This window comes from Trachypithecus francoisi, unplaced genomic scaffold (assembly GCF_009764315.1).
Source record: "Trachypithecus francoisi isolate TF-2019V2 unplaced genomic scaffold, Tfra_2.0 Lachesis_group11, whole genome shotgun sequence".
In the NCBI taxonomy this organism is placed as follows: Eukaryota; Metazoa; Chordata; class Mammalia; order Primates; family Cercopithecidae; genus Trachypithecus; species Trachypithecus francoisi.
This window is the reverse complement of record NW_022681456.1, coordinates 100,566,622-100,586,093: the sequence shown is the minus strand read 5'-3', so window position 1 is coordinate 100,586,093 and position 19,472 is coordinate 100,566,622. Positions and strand designations below refer to the sequence as shown.

The 19,472-nt window shown below is 35.9% G+C and overlaps 1 protein-coding gene and 1 pseudogene across 2 annotated transcripts in view; one reads left to right on the top strand and one right to left on the bottom strand.

The window, feature by feature from the left end:
* IPO8 (importin 8) overlaps nt 1-19,472 on the bottom strand; it is a 68,945-nt gene that overhangs the window by 30,975 nt on the left and 18,498 nt on the right. For both annotated transcript variants that reach the window (XM_033222529.1, XM_033222530.1), the window contains exons 6-16: nt 17,484-17,573; nt 15,198-15,292; nt 14,537-14,621; nt 11,844-11,978; nt 10,059-10,158; nt 6,962-7,038; nt 6,517-6,633; nt 6,007-6,096; nt 4,251-4,416; nt 3,091-3,251; nt 1,926-2,051 (exon numbers count right to left, since the gene is read on the bottom strand). In XM_033222529.1, the coding sequence (XP_033078420.1) occupies nt 1,926-2,051; nt 3,091-3,251; nt 4,251-4,416; nt 6,007-6,096; nt 6,517-6,633; nt 6,962-7,038; nt 10,059-10,158; nt 11,844-11,978; nt 14,537-14,621; nt 15,198-15,292; nt 17,484-17,573 (1,242 nt within the window). The remainder of the gene's footprint in view (nt 1-1,925; nt 2,052-3,090; nt 3,252-4,250; nt 4,417-6,006; nt 6,097-6,516; nt 6,634-6,961; nt 7,039-10,058; nt 10,159-11,843; nt 11,979-14,536; nt 14,622-15,197; nt 15,293-17,483; nt 17,574-19,472) is intronic.
* Nucleotides 7,526-16,472, top strand: LOC117090331 (annotated as a pseudogene).

Genomic DNA, 19,472 nt, shown 5'->3' with positions numbered 1-19,472 from the left:
CTGGGATTACAGGCTTGAGCCACCGCGCCCTGCCGCTGTTTTGTTTTTAAACTATCCCTGCAGCTCCTTCTTCCATGCCCCACACACACTTGTGAAAACTGGACGAGGTTATTTCTAAGGTTTCTTCAAATTTAAAATACAAGTTCTAAGTATAAGACAAAAGAACGATCCCTTAAATTTACTTGTAATTTTGTAATTTAATTTGGAACATCTCACTGTTACCAAGAGGACCACCTAGTTTCAATACAGAAGGACGCAAAAATAAAATAATGAAAATGAAAATAAAAATTAAGCCCTTTACGCATATGAAGACTAGTCTAGAAGAGCATCAAGCCATTTTTAAGAACCAAGTCAGCCAGGCACAGTGGCTCATGCCTATAATCCCAGCACCTTGAGAAGCCAAGGCGGGCATATCACTTGAGGTCAGCAGTTCCAGGCCTGCCAGGCCAACATGGTGAAAACCCTTCTCTACTAACAATACAAAAATTAGCCTGGGGTGGTGGCAGGCAGCTACTCGGGAGGCTGAGGCAGGAGAATCACTTGAACCGGGAGGCCGAGGCTGAAGTGAGCTGAGATCATGCCACTGCACTCCGGCCTGGGCAACAGAGCAAGACTTGTCTCAAACAAATAAACAAATAAAAAACAAATCATCTTCCATTGGCATGTGATAAACACAGGATAAACCAACAGCTACATGGTTTAACAATGCTATTTAAAGTAGTGGTAGCAGCCAGGCATGGCAGCTCACGTCTATAATCCCAGCTCTTTGGGAGGCTGAAGCAGGTGGATCACCTGAGGTCAAGAGTTCAAGACCAGCCTGGCCAACATGGTGAAACCACATCTCTACTGAAAATATAAAAAGTACCTGGGTGTGATGGTGCACACCTGTAGTCCCAGCTATTCGGGAGGCTGAGGCAGGAGAATTGCTTGAACCTGGAAGGTGGAAGTTGCAGTGAGCCAAGATCATGTCACTGCACGCCAGCCTGGGTGACAGAGTGAGACTGTCTCAAATAAATAAATAAATAAATAAATAAATAAAGTAGTACTAGCACTTGCTTCCTAAGTGTTCACCTTGTAAAACAATAATTGCCATCAGTGCCAAACAAGTCAACTTGCACTCACAGAAGCAATGAACAAAAATCTAATTTGAGTTAAGGAGAGGCCATGGGATACTTGGGAAGAAGCTGTAGGTTTTAAATGGGGATAAACTGATACATTATCAAAATGATCTGACTACAAACCCAAATGTACAACTTACTAGCTCTGGGACCATGAGCAAGTTTCTTAAATCCACCTGAACTTTGTTTCTGCTTCTGCAAAACAGACTACCATTACCTGTGCTATCTATGTCATGGTGGCATTACTAAGATCATACCAGCTGATGGATGTGAAAGTACTAGATAAATAGCTATATAAAGCCTTATCCCAATAACATTCTGGAATTCAGTTGAGTATGCTTTTCAGCTCTTTCACTTATTCCTTTCCATTTTTACAGTACTTGTTATATCAGAATTCTGTTCCATCATCTAACCCTTGCCACTGTGATTGGACTGCTGTCTGTCACTCTCTACCAAGAATTCTAGATTGTTGGTTCCCAGAAAGCTGGGCTCATTTCTTATTAAATTTGGTATTCCCCAAGAACCTAGCCTGGTACATAGCAGATATGCTTAACTGAACTCAAATTAATAAAAAGGGATACACTATATACTTTATAATATTTACATTATAATATTACAAATATTACAATATAATATTATAATGTTAGTCATTTAAATATGTTTCTTTAAAACCTGAGGGCAATTTTTAAAGCCTAGCAAGATAACTAAGTAAAGTTTAAAAGTGGAGACTTCAAAATTCATGCTCACTGATCACATAAATTTCAGTTAAATGCTACTATTGTATCATAAACCACAAAGAAATCTCACCTCTTTATGATCTTCTACAACTGTTAAGATAGTATCAATGGTATGTAAAATTCCCATAGCCATTACTGTTTTGTCTTCAACTTCTTCATATTCATCACTTTGAAGAACTTTGCCAAATATCTCAGCCTATGAGAATAACATTAAAGTATTCCGTTAGTACTGTTATGTTCCCCCTTTATAAAAGTTAGCAAAATGGCAGTGTCACACATCTAAAGTCTACATTGCTCAAACTTTGAAGTCTGCACTTTGCTGACTGAATCATCTGTCTTCTTAAAATAACAGAATCTGTCATGTTTTAAGTATAGCTATTTACATTAGCTATTATATCCAGAGAGCTAATATTTAACTTCTGGTTGTCACTAAGCAAGTAAAATCACAATCAAGGACAAGTGAAATCAAGTAATACTAAAAAGAAAAATGCAACAGAAGATTGAGAAGTCAAGGAATCACTTAGAAAATGAAACAAACAAAACAGACATGGAAAACAGGAGGAAAAGTTTTAAAAAGAATTAGAGACACAGTCCAGATGTAATTCTCCACATCAGGAAATACAGAACAGAAAAAAAAAATAGTAAGGAGAAATTTATCAAAAAAGTAAAACAATAAATTGCCCCAAACTGAAGGAAATGAACTTCCTGATTCAAAGCCCAGAAATTAAAAATTTAGAAGGCACATCATAAAATTTCAGAATATTCTAGATGAAAGAAATTATCCTAAATATTATTAAAGTCTAATTATAGAAATATCAGAATAATTTTTTATCAATATTTCAGTTACAGTCATGCATCGCTTAACATGGATATATTTTGAGAAATATGTCGTTAGGCAATTTCATCCTTGCTTGAACATCATTGAGTGTACTTAGGCAAATCTAGATGGCATAGCCTACTGCTCCACAGCCACAAACCTGTACAGTTTGTTATTGTAGTGAATACTCAGGCAATCATGACACAATGGAATATTTGTATCTAAACATAGAAAAGGTACAGTAAAACTATGGTATTATAATCTTATGAGTGTACCATCGTATACGCAATCTGTCATTGACTGAAATGTTGTTATGCAGCACATGACTGTACAAATAGAACTGAACTCCATATTTTGGAGTTTATTTAGATTACTCAAGGTTTCTAAACCAAATTAACATAAAACTGCCCAGTCTTACCAAGTGTTGGGTCATATCAACAGCAATTGAGGCTACCTCTTGACTGTATTCACATATCATCTTCTGGATGACATTAGTAACATCATCATTTTCTGTCTCTCTAACAATGTGCAACAGTTCCTGCATAATAGGCCTCACATGTGGCTTCATATATTCCTTAGCTAATTCAATAAAACAAACAAAAGTAATAAAAATTACCATGCCCAGATGATAAAAGGAATTAATTTGGTCACAAGGTCAAGTGATCCAGGGTAATACCTAAATTAGGTTCTAGATACACACTTGCTCTGTGGTAAGTTACAAAGCTGTACCAAAATAATGTTCACCAATATATCAATTCCCCAAGAGTAATATAAGGATAAGAAGTTCTGCACAGGAGAGAACTGTCCTGTGCAGAAACTATCCCAAAATACTAATAGCCCCCACTGAGAAATTCTAATTATACATACACTTGGTCATCAGAATGACTTGGAAAACATGAATCAGTTCTCAGGACAAGTTATAAAAAAATCATGTACTTGAAGACTATTCAGAACACTGATGGGGCCCCTTCCCTGCCCCAGGCCATCTCTACCACCCTCCCTTGCCATGTATACAATATCCAATCCTCCCACTGAAACACTGTTGAATAGAGGCAAACTAGGTTCATGTTCTTTGTAAAGCTGAACTTACTTTCAAAGGTTTATTTGAACATTCATCAGAACACTCTGAACAAATGAGACTCTGTTATCACTCATGAGAAATACTACTTGCTACTTTCAAAACTAGGGGAATCAGAATCCTAGAGGTGAAAGGAATCATGAAGTCATCCAGTCCAACTCCCCAAACTTAACTATGTGGAAACCTGAGCCTTGACAGATCACGCACCTTGCCCAGGTTTCCATGGCAAGTTAGTAGCAAAATCAAAACTGGGCCCAGGTCTCTTTACACCCAGCCTATCCTAGGGCCCCACAATGATTAACATGTTTCCTAATCTAAAATTTTGAAAACTACAGTCAATAGCAACACCTAAAAAGGACAAGAATAAACTACAAAATTCTGAGAGGGCAAAACCTCAGAATTTCAAACCCTGAATCCTCAGACATGGAGATGCATCCTCATTAGGGAAGAAAGTAAATGAAATTATTTGAGAAAACGTCTGAAAGGTATTTTGGCTTTACCTTGTATCTGGTTAGAAATTAAGGACTGAAGAGCAAGGGCAGCTTCAACTTTGACAGGCATCTCTTTATCTTCAATCAGGCTCTTCTTCGCTAATTCAACTGCATTTCTTAGATTGAGCTCATTATGGAACTTCAAAGAACTAAATGCATGAAGTACCCAGCAAGACTGTATTATTAAAAAAGGTAAGTAGGGAGCTATTAGGATTATAGCATTCTGTAATAATGTCACAGATAAAAGAACTTCTTAGTAACATATCAGCAATTCTATGACGAAATGTTTGCTCTTGGGGTAATATAGTAGCCTTAGTTTCTAACTTCTACATCTCCCTTTTTACAAGTAAGGCATTTTCATTACTTCTAAATTACCCATATGCAATAATGTTTTTCATGGGAAAGAGAAAAAGAAGCCAAATATGTCTTTGAAAAAAATCTATTTATGCTTTTAATAAATAATATAACTCATAATTAATTTGTTATATGTAAAAGCAACTCTAAACCAGTATCTGAAATTCATTTGTCACACTTAGGTAAAACATTATTCTCCCTTACACTAACTGGTTTAGCAAACTTCCTTTTTTTCACTCACATAGGTACCAAAAATTTTAAACCTAGTATCACATTTTAACTATTAGACCACACAATCATTATTATATTTTACTCTCTATGTGCATCAAACACAATCAACAGAAATTAATTTTAGTTACTAAAGACTTTTAGCAAGAGAATCACAATTCATACAACTTCTCAAAGGTAGGAGCCCAACTGTAAAAATGCTCATGGGCCCTCAGCGTCCCTACTCCACATTCGTCCAGATATTTCGCTAGTAACTATTATTTTATAAAATGCTTACTAGCGTACAAGGCATTGTTAATATATGTTGTTTTAAGCAAGACATTTTTTGTGCTGATATATTTATAAAGAGAAATACTAGGCTCTTGAATAAAAGTCCTGTTTCTATTTCTCCATAAAATACATTGATTCTAAAAGAATACACACATAGAGCACAATTTCACATGCATTATTAATCTCTCCATTTTACTAAGGCAAATCTACCTAATATACTGAAAATCAAATTCGAGTTCTTAGCTAATCCAGAATTTCACGTCATTTTATACACAAAATAAATCCATTTGTGAATTTAAATTGTATCACTGCTATAAAATCACCTTTCTCATTGCATGTTTTACATATGCAGCAAGTGAGGCTAGGGTGACAAATGAAATAAAACCAGCAGGAAATAAAATCCATAAATCTTTTCCTTTTTTTTTTGAGACAGGATCTCACTGTCGCCCAGGCCAGAGCGCAGTGGCACAATCTCGGCTCACCATAACGTCCGCCTCCCGGGTTCAAGCAATTCTCCTGGCTCAGCCTCCCTAGTAGCTGGGATTACAGGTACCCACCACGAAGCCCAGCTAATTTTGTGTATTTTTGTAGAGACGGGGTTTCACCATGTTGGCCAGGCTGGTCTCAAACTCCCCATCTCAAGTGATCCGCCCACCTCAGCCTCCCAAAGTGCTGGGATTACAGGCATGAGCCACTGCGTCTGGCCCATAAATCTTTTTCTTTAATAGTCTGTCCGTCCTTTATTCAGCTGATGTGACCAAAGGCAGACATTCTAATTGACTCTATTTCATCTCAATATGTGGTAAAAGGTCAATTTATCCAAAAACATTTATTTGAATAATTATGTTATGAAGATTTAAGATACGTAACAGAAATATGAGAAACTTATTTAACAGAAATACGAAACACTTACTCTAGCTCGAAGATATCCCAGGTTAGACAATAATAATGGAAATACATGATTTTGTAGAAACAACTCCATTTGGTCCTTGAATAAACTCTTCTATTAGGAAACAAATTTCAACTTATCAGTTTCTTTTTCATATGTAAGAATCACTTCCTAATTAAGTGTGTTTACTACGACTTGCATTTAATATACTTCTACTTATAATTTTGTGAAATTATTTGACCTATATGTTGCATGTTTTAAAAAAAGACAAATACTACCTTAGATCAGTTTGATATTGATTTTGTAGAATAAGATATTTTGTATCCCCTTCACAAAGCAATGGTTTCATACTGAAAATGTTAAACAGTCAAATTTTCTTTTTAATTAAAGAAATAGGTGATAGAAAGGAGGGTATTTGTCAACTCAATTATCCAGAAGTAGTCACCAGCTTTCAATTAACCATAACTTTCATATTCTCTCATTTGCCTGTGCTTTACAATGTTATTAAGTAAATTAAATTTTGATTATCTTAACCTTCAGTAAAATCTCAGCTAGGGAACCAATCACATGCAGGGCTCCATCTTTCTTCCTAGGGTCAAAGTTCGGGTCTGTTAGGATTTGATAACAGAATGCCATCATTTTTGGCAACACCTAAAGAAATAGAAGAATCCATTTTAGTCTACATGAACTTTCATTGTCTTACTATAGTATTAACTGTGATGCACAAACTTTTAAAAATAAAGCCATTTTATTATGTTCTATCAAGCAACCATAAGCTCAATAAGGAAAGTACAATTTATTAAGAAAACAAAATAACCATGATACCCTTTCCCTTCACCAGGACAGAAAAAAAAAAGAATTCTTAAGGTGACAAGTTATAATGAATAACAACATAATTTCTCAAACACCAGGGATATACTAGAGTATCAAATCAACACAGGCCACTTTTGTTTTGGATTTAAAAAGAAAAATGAAATACCTCTTTTCTTTTCTTTGCAGCAGTATATAAGAGAGTCTGGGCTGCTGTGGTGGGAGAAGCATAGTCTTCAAAAATATCTAAGATTTTAAAAGTTTAAAACTATGTTAGCAAAAATATAATTACTTATTCTAGATTTTAAACCTGACTGACTGCTATTCCAAACCAAAAATATAAAATCATCCACATATGACACTGGTTGACAGCACTAAAAAGCAAAGGATATACAGTGGCACCACAACATTGCTGTCTCCTGCACAAAACAATGTTCTTCAAACTCTACAGGTTGTCCTTTCAAACTATTATATTGAAGAAAACAATGCATTTGCACATATGTTTCACTGAGAACAGAAAAAGTGCTTTATCTCTATCAAAAAACAACAAAAATATACTCAGTTCTTACTATGTGCCAGGCACTATTCTAGACCCTGGGATACAAAGATCAAACAAAAAGGTTCTCATGGAGCTTATGTTGTGAGACAAAGAAACAGAGTGTACATATATACACACATAATAAGTCAGGTTAAGAACAAATGTAAAATAGGGTAAAAAGACAGAGTGACAGAGTATGGGGTGCTAGTTTAAATAAGGTGTTACAGAAAGCCTCTCCAACTCTGTTAAGGTAACGTTTAAGCAGAAATTGAATGAAATGAGGGAGAAAGCAATCCATGGATAAAGCACTCCAAGCAGGGGAAACAGCAAGTATAAAAGCCTTGAGGTACTGCTAGGATCATGCCTGGCTCTGTCGATACGTAGGTTCACCGGGTCATCAATGGATATTTGTTGAATATATACCTATCTAAAACTTAACATATCACTTAATACCATGAACATTTTCACAAATTTCAGAATAGGCAGTTTTACATAATAAACTGAAATCTTGAAAGGTATCTGATATGTCCTTGTTTAAATATAAAAGCTAAAATCAAATCTAAGTCTACCTCAAAATATAAAATACAAACATAATAAGAACATTTTTGGAGTACTGTACTTACTCTGTGCCAGGCCATATGCTACAGTTTTAGAAGCATCTAGTATTCTATGCTAAGCAGTCAGTTCATGTGTATTATCCCATTTAATCCTCCCAGAACTATTATCATCACCCGTTTGACAGCTGAAATCACTGAATTTTAGAGAGGTTAAGTAACCTGTCCACAGTCACACAACAGGTAAGTGACCAAACCAGCATTTATACCCACGCTATCTTAACATCAAAGCCTGAGCTCTTGTTAGTTTTTACCAAATCAAAAAACATTATTGGGGGAAATGGGGAGATGTTGGTTAAAGAGTAGATAAAAAGAAACTAAAACATTATTATTAATCAGTCAATACATTAAGATAGGAATGCTTTGTTTCACATAAATAATTCCAAGTGACAAACATATAAAAAGAAAATACAGTAATTGTTCTTCCCTATGGTTACCCAAAAGTAAAATACACATATCAAATAAAAGCCACTGCATTCCAGTCTACAGAAAGAAACAATTAAAGAAAACTCACTTCAGCTAGTCAGTCTTGAGTTACCCATATCCGCTTTTAAACAATAAAATGTAAATTCCCACTGTTAATCAACAGACATAGAGTTCTTATTTTCTAAAAACTGGGATATTAATACCTATCTTATCAGATATGAAGAATACATAAAAGCATGGTAACTTTCTGAAAGCTAAACAAATACTCTGTACATCCCAAAAACACATAGGTATTATAAAAGAAGTAAACACTAAAAGAATGCCTTGCAAGGCAGGAGGATCACTTGAGCCAGGAGTTTGAAACCAGCCTGGGAAATACAAGGAGACCCTGTCTCTGCAAAAAATAATTAGCCAGGTGTGGTGGCACCACACCTGTGGCCCCAACTACTTGGAGGCTGAAGTGGGAGGATCACTAGAGCCTGGGAGGTCAAGGCTGCAGCGAGCTCCGATTGTACCACTGCACTACAGCCTAATCAACAGAGCAAGACCCTGTCTCAAAAAAAAAAGAGAGAGAGAAGAATGGTTGGCTAATCACTCAAAACTAACTAGAAAAACAAAGGCATAAGAACAGGGAAATAATAAGTTACACATATGAATAATGATTTTCAAAAGAAAAAGAACAAAGAAATCAAGTAGATGATAAATGTTTCTCATTCATTTGCTTTTCTTATACTTTGTCTCCAAGAGAAAATGGGGTCCTCACTTACTGAATCAAATAATATAAACACAAAGTTCTGCAAAAACACAGCCCAAAAAACTGGCATCTGTACCAGTAGGTTTAGCTTATGTAGCTAGACACACCGGGCTCAACTAAGGGGAAAGCCCTGCTTTGTTACAGCACTTTCAGCATGCAGTGCTAGATTTAGCAATCATTTGTTTCAAAATTTATTGAAGGCATACTGGAGGCCAAGCACTAGTGGAGGAATGCAGAGGTGTAGAAGAGATAGAAAATGCAAAATAAAGCAAATAAATAAGATAAAATTCCTGTCCTCAGCTTCTAAGTTGTGGCAGATAGGTATGCAAATTAATATTTTGCTATGTTAAGTGCTTGAGTGTTCCATGAAGCAATTAATACAAACTGGGAATAAAAGGGAATAAATCAGGCCACCTACACAATTCAACAGTTCCCAGGAAGATCCAAGTTAAAAGGACACCCAAAGAACTGGGCCATACACAGTGGGGCCCCCATATGAAATTTATTTCCCTTGTGAAACACTTAGTCTCTCAGATAAGCAAGCAAACCAAATTGGGGTACCCCTAAAATATGCAGAAATCCAAAGTATTTCCCACATGAGTACAACCCAATCTATAAATGAGTCTCCCAAAAGGCACAAAAAGGGATAATCCCTACAGATCAGCATCACAACAGCGTAAGTAACAGATGGCTCCATGGGAACTTCAGCACCCGTAAGACAGATGAATGAGGTGGCTTTTCATCCCCCACATCCGACAATCTCAAGTTCTCTAGTTCAACAAAATAACATCAAACTCTCAAAGTTTCAGATTTTACCATGCAAAGCAGAACGTGGGAGACTTAACAAAGTAATAAAATTTGCTTAAAAATATAAATTTAGTTATAATACTTTACATATCCAGGAACTGATGAGAAATAAAACCATCTCAATTACCAAATTTCATCCTTATATACTCATATGGATCTTCTTGCCACAGCTCTTCATCCTCATCTTTATAACACATCACAGAAAAAATCACATCTTCAGAGATATTCTAAAATAAGAAAAAAAAAAAAGTAACAAATGTGTATAGGCTATTCAAGTTTGAGGAATACTAATAACGTATTTGTTGACAGCCTTTATGATGTTAGTTTTCCAAACTCTGTGTGTGTAAAATGTCAAGTCAAGGTTCTATTTACTATTATGGTTCTTATTTTGAAATTTTTTTAACATTTCCATTTTGGTCCTAAATGTCCATGTATTAACAAAATTAAAGGGCCAGGCATGGTGGCTCATGTCTGTAATCCTACCACTTTGGAAGCCCAAGGGCAGAAGGATCGCTTGAGGCCAGGAGTTCAAGAACAGCCTGGGTATTGTAGGGAGACCCCATCTCCAAAATTATATATATAAAAATGTAGCCAAGCATGGTGGCATGCATCTTGGAGGGTCTCTTGAGCCCAGGAGCTCCAGGCTGCAGTGAGCCATGATCATGCCACTGCAGTCCAGCCTGTGCAACAGAGTGAGACTCTAGCTCAAAAAAAAAAAAAAAAAAATTAAATTTTCTTTACTTCTATTTCAACAAAAAAACTAATTTCCTACTCTACAAATGTAGGTTTTAGTTAGAGAAAAGTCGCATTTATTAGCCTCTCTGTGCACTGCTACTAATGCTCTATTAAGCCCTTTTATGCTAACAATTTATATAAAAACAGGATCATCTCTTATCACTTAATCCAAATTAAACAATTCTAAGAGAAAAAATTCAGCCTAAGGATCAGCATTTTCTTATTCCTACTTTACAGCTACATAAAAATAAAGCTAAAGGTATGAAGTAGAGAAGAAATGCTATCACAACTCACCCTTACTTTACAGGAACACAGCAAATGAAATCAGTATCTTTATTAATTGCAAAGAAATTATCACTATTTGATCAAAGTGATTAGGCAAATAGTTATTAAGATGTCTACATAAAACAAAGAAAAGATATCTGTTGGTAAGATGGGTAATAACACTAAAATTCTATCCTGGACAGCAAACAGCAAAGTGAGAGATTTTTCTTTTCACATATCATTTATAAAATTTAAGAATTTACAGTTTGGGAGAGGGTAGGTATTCAGTTCCTAACATTCTTGAATTATCCAATTATTTGTATAGAAATAAGTATTTATTTATTCGTGGCCTATAATTTTCCATTCTCATTTGTTCTTTAGCTAAATAACAATGCTGAATTCTACCTTTAGGCAAACAATTGATATAGAAACAATGATGCTATTGAAACTTAACAATCCAAGAAAAGAAATAAAAACCTTGCTCATACCTACAAAATAAAAACAGTCACATATCAGTCTTCAATTCCTGCAAAATAACACTACCTTAGTAGAGCCCTGGTAAGTTTTCAAAATGCTTTCACACAAAATACCTCATTTGATCCTAGCAACTTTTAGATAAGGACAGAAAAACACTATCTGCCTTAACAGAGGAGAAAATGAGGCTTAATGAATGAGATTAAGCAAGATCAAGTGAATCCAGGTCTCCCAACTCATAAAACTTGAAGGCTTCGCTTTTCTCAAATGCTTAAATTTCTAAGCCCGTTATATCTGACATAGGACTTCACTCATTAGAAATTATTAATGGTAAAATGCATATATAAAATGTAAAATATAGGAGTAGTAATACTAACTTTGTCTAGAAAACCTAATTTAACCAGAGAATAATTTTGGAGAGCTGCTCTCTGACACTAACCTGTATGTGTGGCTTCATCTGCTTCCAGGTTATAGAATGAACCACCCCTTGGTTGAGATAGTTGAATGCTTGCTGGAGAACACGGGGAGCTACATATTCTTTCTGTCTATATTGATCTAAAATTTTTAGTAGCACCTATAAGAAAATAGAAAATATAGAAGAACATAAACAATTTTAAGGTTAAAAGGGGGAGGTGGCATTTTTGGCATGACCTAAAATTCAAAATTCATAGAGAGAAAAATTAACAGATTTGGGAGAAAAATCAATGTTTTGCAAGAAAGCTCAGATAAACAGTTTTAATTATTTATTAGACAGGTCTATGTTATATTGAACTAAACAGTGTCTCATTGTAAGTTCCAGGCAAAGTCTAAATTTCTATTGCACTGCTAGCTCTTCAAAATAAGTTAAAACTCCTGTTTAAAAAATTACAATAACAGATCTGACTAAGTAAACATTAAAAACTTCCATATAACAAGACACAGCACAAAGATGTTTCATTATCTGATAACGACTCCTTCAAATTGGAAAAGTTGTTCAAAAAATAGTTTTGGCACAACTGATTAGCCCTCTGAAAAAATTTAAATTAACTCCCTAAACTTCATACCGAAATAAACCTCAGATGGGGAAATATTTTAACAATGACAAAAAACGATAGCACAGGATTCCTTAAAGAAAATGTGGGAGAATTTTCTTTTATAATCTCAGATCACAGAAGGTCTTTGTAAACACAACACAACTGAGAAGTTATTTTTTTAAAAACTGATTTAAAAAATTATTTAGAAGGAAAGAACCACACCAAAGCAGCTCTGACTGGCTCAAGGACCTTTAGTCAACTTTCTTCACTACAGAAAGCTGCCTTCCAACTCCTGGTCTCCAGAGCTCTTCACCATATCAAGCTTATAAGTGAGTTGCTGAATAAATAAAAAGCATTCTTTCAAAATAGGTACAGAATTTATAAATTCAGAATATGGATTTTATTCAAGTTTCCTAAAACTCAGGTTTACCAAATTTGTCAGAAGTCCTATCATCATGTAGAAACCCCTTCTGTGATGCAAGCTAGAAACGGATGATACTGAACATGATTCTTTCCAATACAGATGTGGCTCATACAAAGTAGGGGTGATGGGAGATGGGAAATGGGAGATTATCTCCCCACACAACAGTCGGGGAGAGAAGAGTCCCTGATAAGAAAACTATTTTTAAGTATCAGGAATATAAACCTTAAATAACCATGGTACCAAGAGTTTATAACACGGATACAATGGCATTTTTATATGTGTGTATACATGTATACACACACATACATGTTTATGACACTGAAAAAAAATCGACTCACCACTCTTCAAGTGGAAATTAACTTTAAGATACTTTAAGGAGTTTAACAGTAGTGGACAGCAGTGGAAGGGGCAGAAGACAGCTGACCAGTTTCCTGATTGTGCTGGTTTTATTCACTAATTTTCCCTATAGATTGTCTCACCAGCCAACAAAATAATTTGTGAGAAATTCAACTATATAACTACAGCCTTCCTGAATTGTTGCACTGTACTTTTTAGAAAGCATTCTACTAGGCAAAATGATAATCCATAAAAGGGAGTACTCCATCTCAAGACAACAGGTTCTAAGTACTTAACACTATAATGCTGACAATAAAGAGCTATTTTTTTAAAAAAACCTCTAGAGCTGGGCATGGTGATTCACGCATGTAATACCAGCATTTTGAGAATCCAAGTTGGGTGGATCACTTGAAATCAGGAGTTCAACTTCAGCCTGGCCAACATGGTAAAACTCCACCTCTACCCAAAAATATAAAAAATTAGCCAGGTGTGGTGGTGTGTGCCTTTAATCCCAGCTACTTGGGAGGCTGAGGCAGGAGAATCGCTTGAACCCAGGAGGCAGAAGTTGCACTGAGCTGAGATTGTGCCACTGCACTCCAGCCTGGGCGACAGAGCGAGACTCCATCTCAAAAAAAAAAAAAATCTAGAAACACCCTCTATGTCATTAAAGCTTTTTCCTATGTCTAATTAGTCTTTGCTTCCTCAATGTGGTCCTGACACAGCCAGTGGTCAATAATTAATAAATTTTATTGAAACATAAACAAAAATATGATTTAAATGGTAACACTGATCAACCAATCTTCCTCCACCACTTGTCCTTTGTAGCTTTAAAATTTTTAACATTGTATCAACTTGGATTGTTTCAGGAACTAATTTTCACTATACAGGATGGTTCCCAAACTTCCATAGAAATGTTTAAGTTTTCAGCTAAGAGTCTTGACATCCAATAAGCTCAACTACTCTTCCTATACCAATTCATATTATATAAGTCTTCTAAAATAAAAACTTAGAACAAAGAGGTGAAGAAATAAAGATCAAAAAACTCCAAAGAGGTCAGAGAACTAATAGAAGAGCCCAATCTAATACTGGTGACTGCTACACCGCTATCAACTTAAAAGGTTTGAGTCCAGAATCTAGGATTCAGTTCTGGTGGTGGCTGTCTTGGGACATTTGGTTCTAAAACTAATTGCACTGGAAACTCGGTTTTAAAACTAATTGCACTATAATAGATTCCCAGAACCGTCCTTTCATCCTCTATAAATATGTAATGAATCAGTATGTTTGTAACCTACTTCCGATAGAAATGACTTTACTTTCAGTAGTAACCATTCTTCTATTTTAAAAGCGTAAGTTTATTACCTGCTGAATGCCCACCGCATAGGTTTTCAAAAAGAATTCAGAAAATTCGAAGTATTCTTTTGTGACATTTCCTGGGCTTCCATATCTTAAAATACAAAGAGACAATGTACAAATACCGTGAATTTTACAAACAGCATGCTTGCTAGTTTAAATATAGGCCCTTATTCAAAGATGGATTCTACTGGGACAGAAAACTAACAATGCCTTTTTTTCCCACAAGCCACAAAATGAAATCAAGATAACCTGTACTTAGACTATGGGCCATACTGTAAAGTTTTAGACAGAAGCTTTTACTTGCTAAACCAAGAGCTCCTAAAGGGTGAATATTCGAAATTAAAATGTTACAACTGACATACATTTTTTCAATAAATGCTTTTAAAATTAAATTTGACATTATTACGGAGTGACCATGCAGCTTCTTGCATAATTCTTAAGATATTACCAATGGGCTGAACAATGTTATTTTTCCAAGTTTTTCACAGACGAATAGAAAAGATCCAGAAAACACCACCCACTTCATTATGATCTCAAAGCCAATGATTCAAATTAAGCTGCTTTAAACAGAGTGACTCTTGGTTCTCGGTGGCTCTAAAGACAAATAATCATATCTGATACTGAGATACTGGCTGTATGATCATCAATGTAATAAACAGATAATTACCGTTCAAAGAGCCGAGCTACGATATGCAGTGCCCACTTCTTACACTTCCACCATACCAGTTCTGGTCTATCATCCTCATCAATGTGCAGAGTCTCCTAACAGGACAAAATTACCCAGATTAAAGTTCTGCATAATAAAAGGATTTATGTGAACAAAAAAGGCAGGATAAATCTTGATATAGGTTAAGTCATATTAAACATGAAGTTAGATTGCTATATAAATGAAAATTCTTACTTTATAGATTGCTAGGTAGGAATTAAATAAGCAAAGTAAATTTCAACTACCAATGCTGCTGTTCACATTTACCTCCTATCTTCAAAAGGCCTAAATAAGCAGAGGACAAAATACAAAACACCATGGTTCCTTCAGGAAACTCTGAGATGATGAAGAGGTTCTACATTTTTATCTGGGTAATAACACAAGTGTATGTCAAAATTCACTGAACTAGTCATTAAGTTCTGTGCATTTATGTATGTAAGTTAAACATCAAAATACTTTGTCTCACAATATGGACAACAGAAACAATACTGCACATTTTAAGACAAACTAAAATTTTAATAGATACAAGAACTAATGTGATAAATTAAAAATAGTATTATTGCAGATCAAAATGAAACACCATCTTTTCCCTATCAAATGGACAAACATAGAATTAAGTGTATACCCATAACAGGCATTCTCAATCACCGCTTATTAAAGTATAACTGAGGGCACACTTTCTTGAAGAGCACTCTGCAAGATTAGTGAAAAGCCTTACATGCTTCTAGTTTATCCAAAGAAAATAATCATATATGTGCACAAAAATTTAAGTACATTCTTAAAACACTAAAAAATTAACGCCTAGAGGCACAGCGGACACCAGGACTCCAAGATGGCGTCAGTCGTACCAGTGAAGGACAAGAAACTTCTAGAGGTCAAACTGGGGGAGCTGCCAAGCTGGATCTTGATGCGGGACTTCAGCCCTAGTGGCATTCTCGGAGCATTTCAAAGAGGTTACTACCGTTACTACAACAAGTACATTAACGTGAGGAAAGGGAGCATCTCGGGATTACCATGGTGCTGGCATGCTACGTGCTCTTCAACTACTGCATTTCCTACAAGCATCTCAAGCACGAGCGGCTCCGCAAATACCACTGAAGAGGACTGCTCTGCACCACCCCCGACCCCATGACCTTGGCCTGAGCCCCTCCGTGAGGAACATAATCTCGATCGTTGCTGAATCCTTTCATGTCCTAATGGGAATTAACCTCCAAATAAAAGATGACTGGTACGTGTAAAAAAAAAAAAAAAAAAAAAAAAAAAATTAACGCCTAAACATCCAGCAAGTAAAACATTCAACAAAAATGACAGTATAGGCTGGACGCGGTGGCTCAAGCCTGTAATCCCAGCACTTCGGGAGGCCAAGGCGGGCAGATCATGAGGTCAGGAGATCGAGACCATCCTGGCCAACACGATGAAACCCCATCTCCACTAAAAAAAAATACAAAAACAAAAATTAGCTGGGCGTGGTGGCGGGCACCTGTAGTCCCAGCTACTCAGGAGGCTGAGGTAGGAGAATGGCATGAACTCGGGAGGCAGAGCTTGCTGTGAGCCGAGATGCCCCAGTGCACTCCAGCCTGGGCAAGACCCTGTCTCAAAAAAGAAAAGTATAAAAGCATTGATAAATCATAAAAATATTTATAAGTTTTAAGTGAAAACTGAATTTCAAAATAGTATCAATAAATACTTTTTTTTTTTTTTTTTCCTTTTTGAGATAGGGTCTTGCTCTGTTCCCAAAGCATAGTTTACTGCAGCCGCAAACTACCAGTGATCCTCCCACCTCAACTTCCCAAGTAGCTGGGACTACAGGCACATGCTACCACACCTAGCTTTTTTTTTTTTTTTTTCATTTTGTAGAGTCGAGGTTCCACTATGTTGCACAGACTGGTCTTGAACTCCTGGCCTCAAGTGATCCTCCCAGCTTGGCCTCCCAAAGTGCTAGGATTACATGTGTGAGACACCATGCCCAGCCAATATATACTACTTTTATAAATTAAATATGTTGTGTATAGATGCAGAGGGAAAAAAAAAGACTAGAGGAATAAAGTTTCAAAAACGGTTTTCATTTTTGGTAGGATTTAAATTGCTTATCTAAGCTTTCTAAAAATGGTATTATGAATTATTTTAATAACTTATTTTATTATAGTAGTAAATTTTTTCAAAGAGCAGGCAGGGATAATGAATCAGTCTACCACAAATATTCCAAACCCGTCACCCCTATTTTTCTTGGGAAAAGCTTTTTCTTACAGGAGGAACGGTCCTGTCGATAATAGTTCGGAATATCTCCATCCACGTTGTCATGGTTTGGTTATTCACTAGCTGAAGAGGCAATGCATACTGGAAAACAGAAGAACAACAACATGAACAATAATTCCTCCCATCCAAAAAGAACAGCAAATTTATGTATATCGTAAGGCTAAAATATATGAAAGGGCTAACATTTGAGAATGAAAACAGCAATCTTACATGGTTCAACCTAACTTAAAATAGATTCATATGTATATATAGAACTTAAATTTTTAAATTTAGAAGACTACCTGCCATGAGTTGTTTCTTGGGTCTACTTTTTAAAAGGAAAAAAATAATGAATACACCGAGGTCTCATTTATTCAGCATGAGACTCTAGGTGAGTGATTTTTATGACTTTTACCCCTTTGAGGGTCAAACTTTCCATTTTAACTACCTTGATGAAAATCTTTATCTCATTATATGAAACTTTTTAAAATTTCTTTCCTCTACACTATAGCATAATAATTACAGTCCACTTTGTACTACACAGATATGTGGCTCACTTCTGCTATACTGTGAGGTGCAGGAGAAGAGGGATATTGTCTCCACATCCATTCAGTACAAAACATGCTACATACTACAGACAATAAAATATACAATCTTTGCCCCCACAAAGCTTACACTCAAACTGGAAAAAATATATATAGTCATGCACCACATAACAATATTTTGGTCAATGACAGACTGCATATACAACAATGGTCCCATAAGATTAGAACAGAGCTGAAAGATTTCTATCACCTAGTGACATAGTAACCATCTTAAAGTCATAGCACAATGCATTACTCAAATATCTATCTGTGGTGATGCTGGTGTAAACAAACCAACTGCTTTGCCAGCTGTATGAAGTATAGCAATTTTATACAGTACCTAACTGGTAATGACAACTATGCTACTAGTTTATATATTTACTATACAATACTTTTTATCATTAGTTTAGAGTGTACTCCTTCTACTTTTATTCTTTTTAAGTTCTCTAAAACAGCCTCCAGTAGGTCCTTCAGGAGGTATTCCAGAAGGCATTATTATCATAGATGACAGCTCCATATTGCCCCTGAAATGAAGACACTCCAGTGGGACGAATATAGAAGTGGTACTGACGATCCCGACCCTGCACAGGCCTAGGCTAACATGTGCGTGTCTTAGTTTTTAATGAAAAACTTTGGGGAAAAAAAAAAATTCTAAAATATAAAACCTTTTAAAATATGGATATAAAGAAAATATTTTTGTACAGTTGTACAACATGTTAATATTTTAAACTGTTAGTACAACAGTGTCAAAAAGTTGAAAATTTTAAAGTTTCACTGGGCGCGGTGGCTCATGCCTGTAATCCCAGCACTTTGGGAGGCTGAGGCAGGCGGAACACGAGGTCAGGAGTCTGAGACCAGCCTGGCCAATATAGTCAAATCCCATCTCTACTAAAAATACAAAAAATTAGCCAGGTGTGGTGGCAAGCGCCTGTAATCCCACCTACTGAGGAGGCTGAGGCAGGAGAATTGCTTGAACCCAGGAGGCAGAGGTGGCAGTGAGCCAAGATTATGCCATTGTACTCCAGCCCAGATGACAGTGTGAGACTCTGTCTCAAAAAAAAAAAAAAAATTAAAGTTTATGAAGTAAAAAAGTTACACTAAGCTAGGGTTAACTTATTATTGCAGATAAATTTTATAAATTTAGTGTTGCCTAAATGTTCAACATTTGTAAGCATAGACTAACATCCTAGGCCTTCACATTCACTCACCACTACCTCACCCACAGCAACTTCCAGTCCTGCAAGTTCCATTCATGGTAAGTACCCTATACAAGTGTGCCTTTTAAAAAATATCTTATGCTGTATTTTTAGCATATGTTTTCTATTACTTACCATTGAGTTACAGTTGCTTTCAGTATTTGGTACAGTAACATGTACAGGTTTGCAGCCTAGGAGCAACACATAGCCTAGGTATGTAG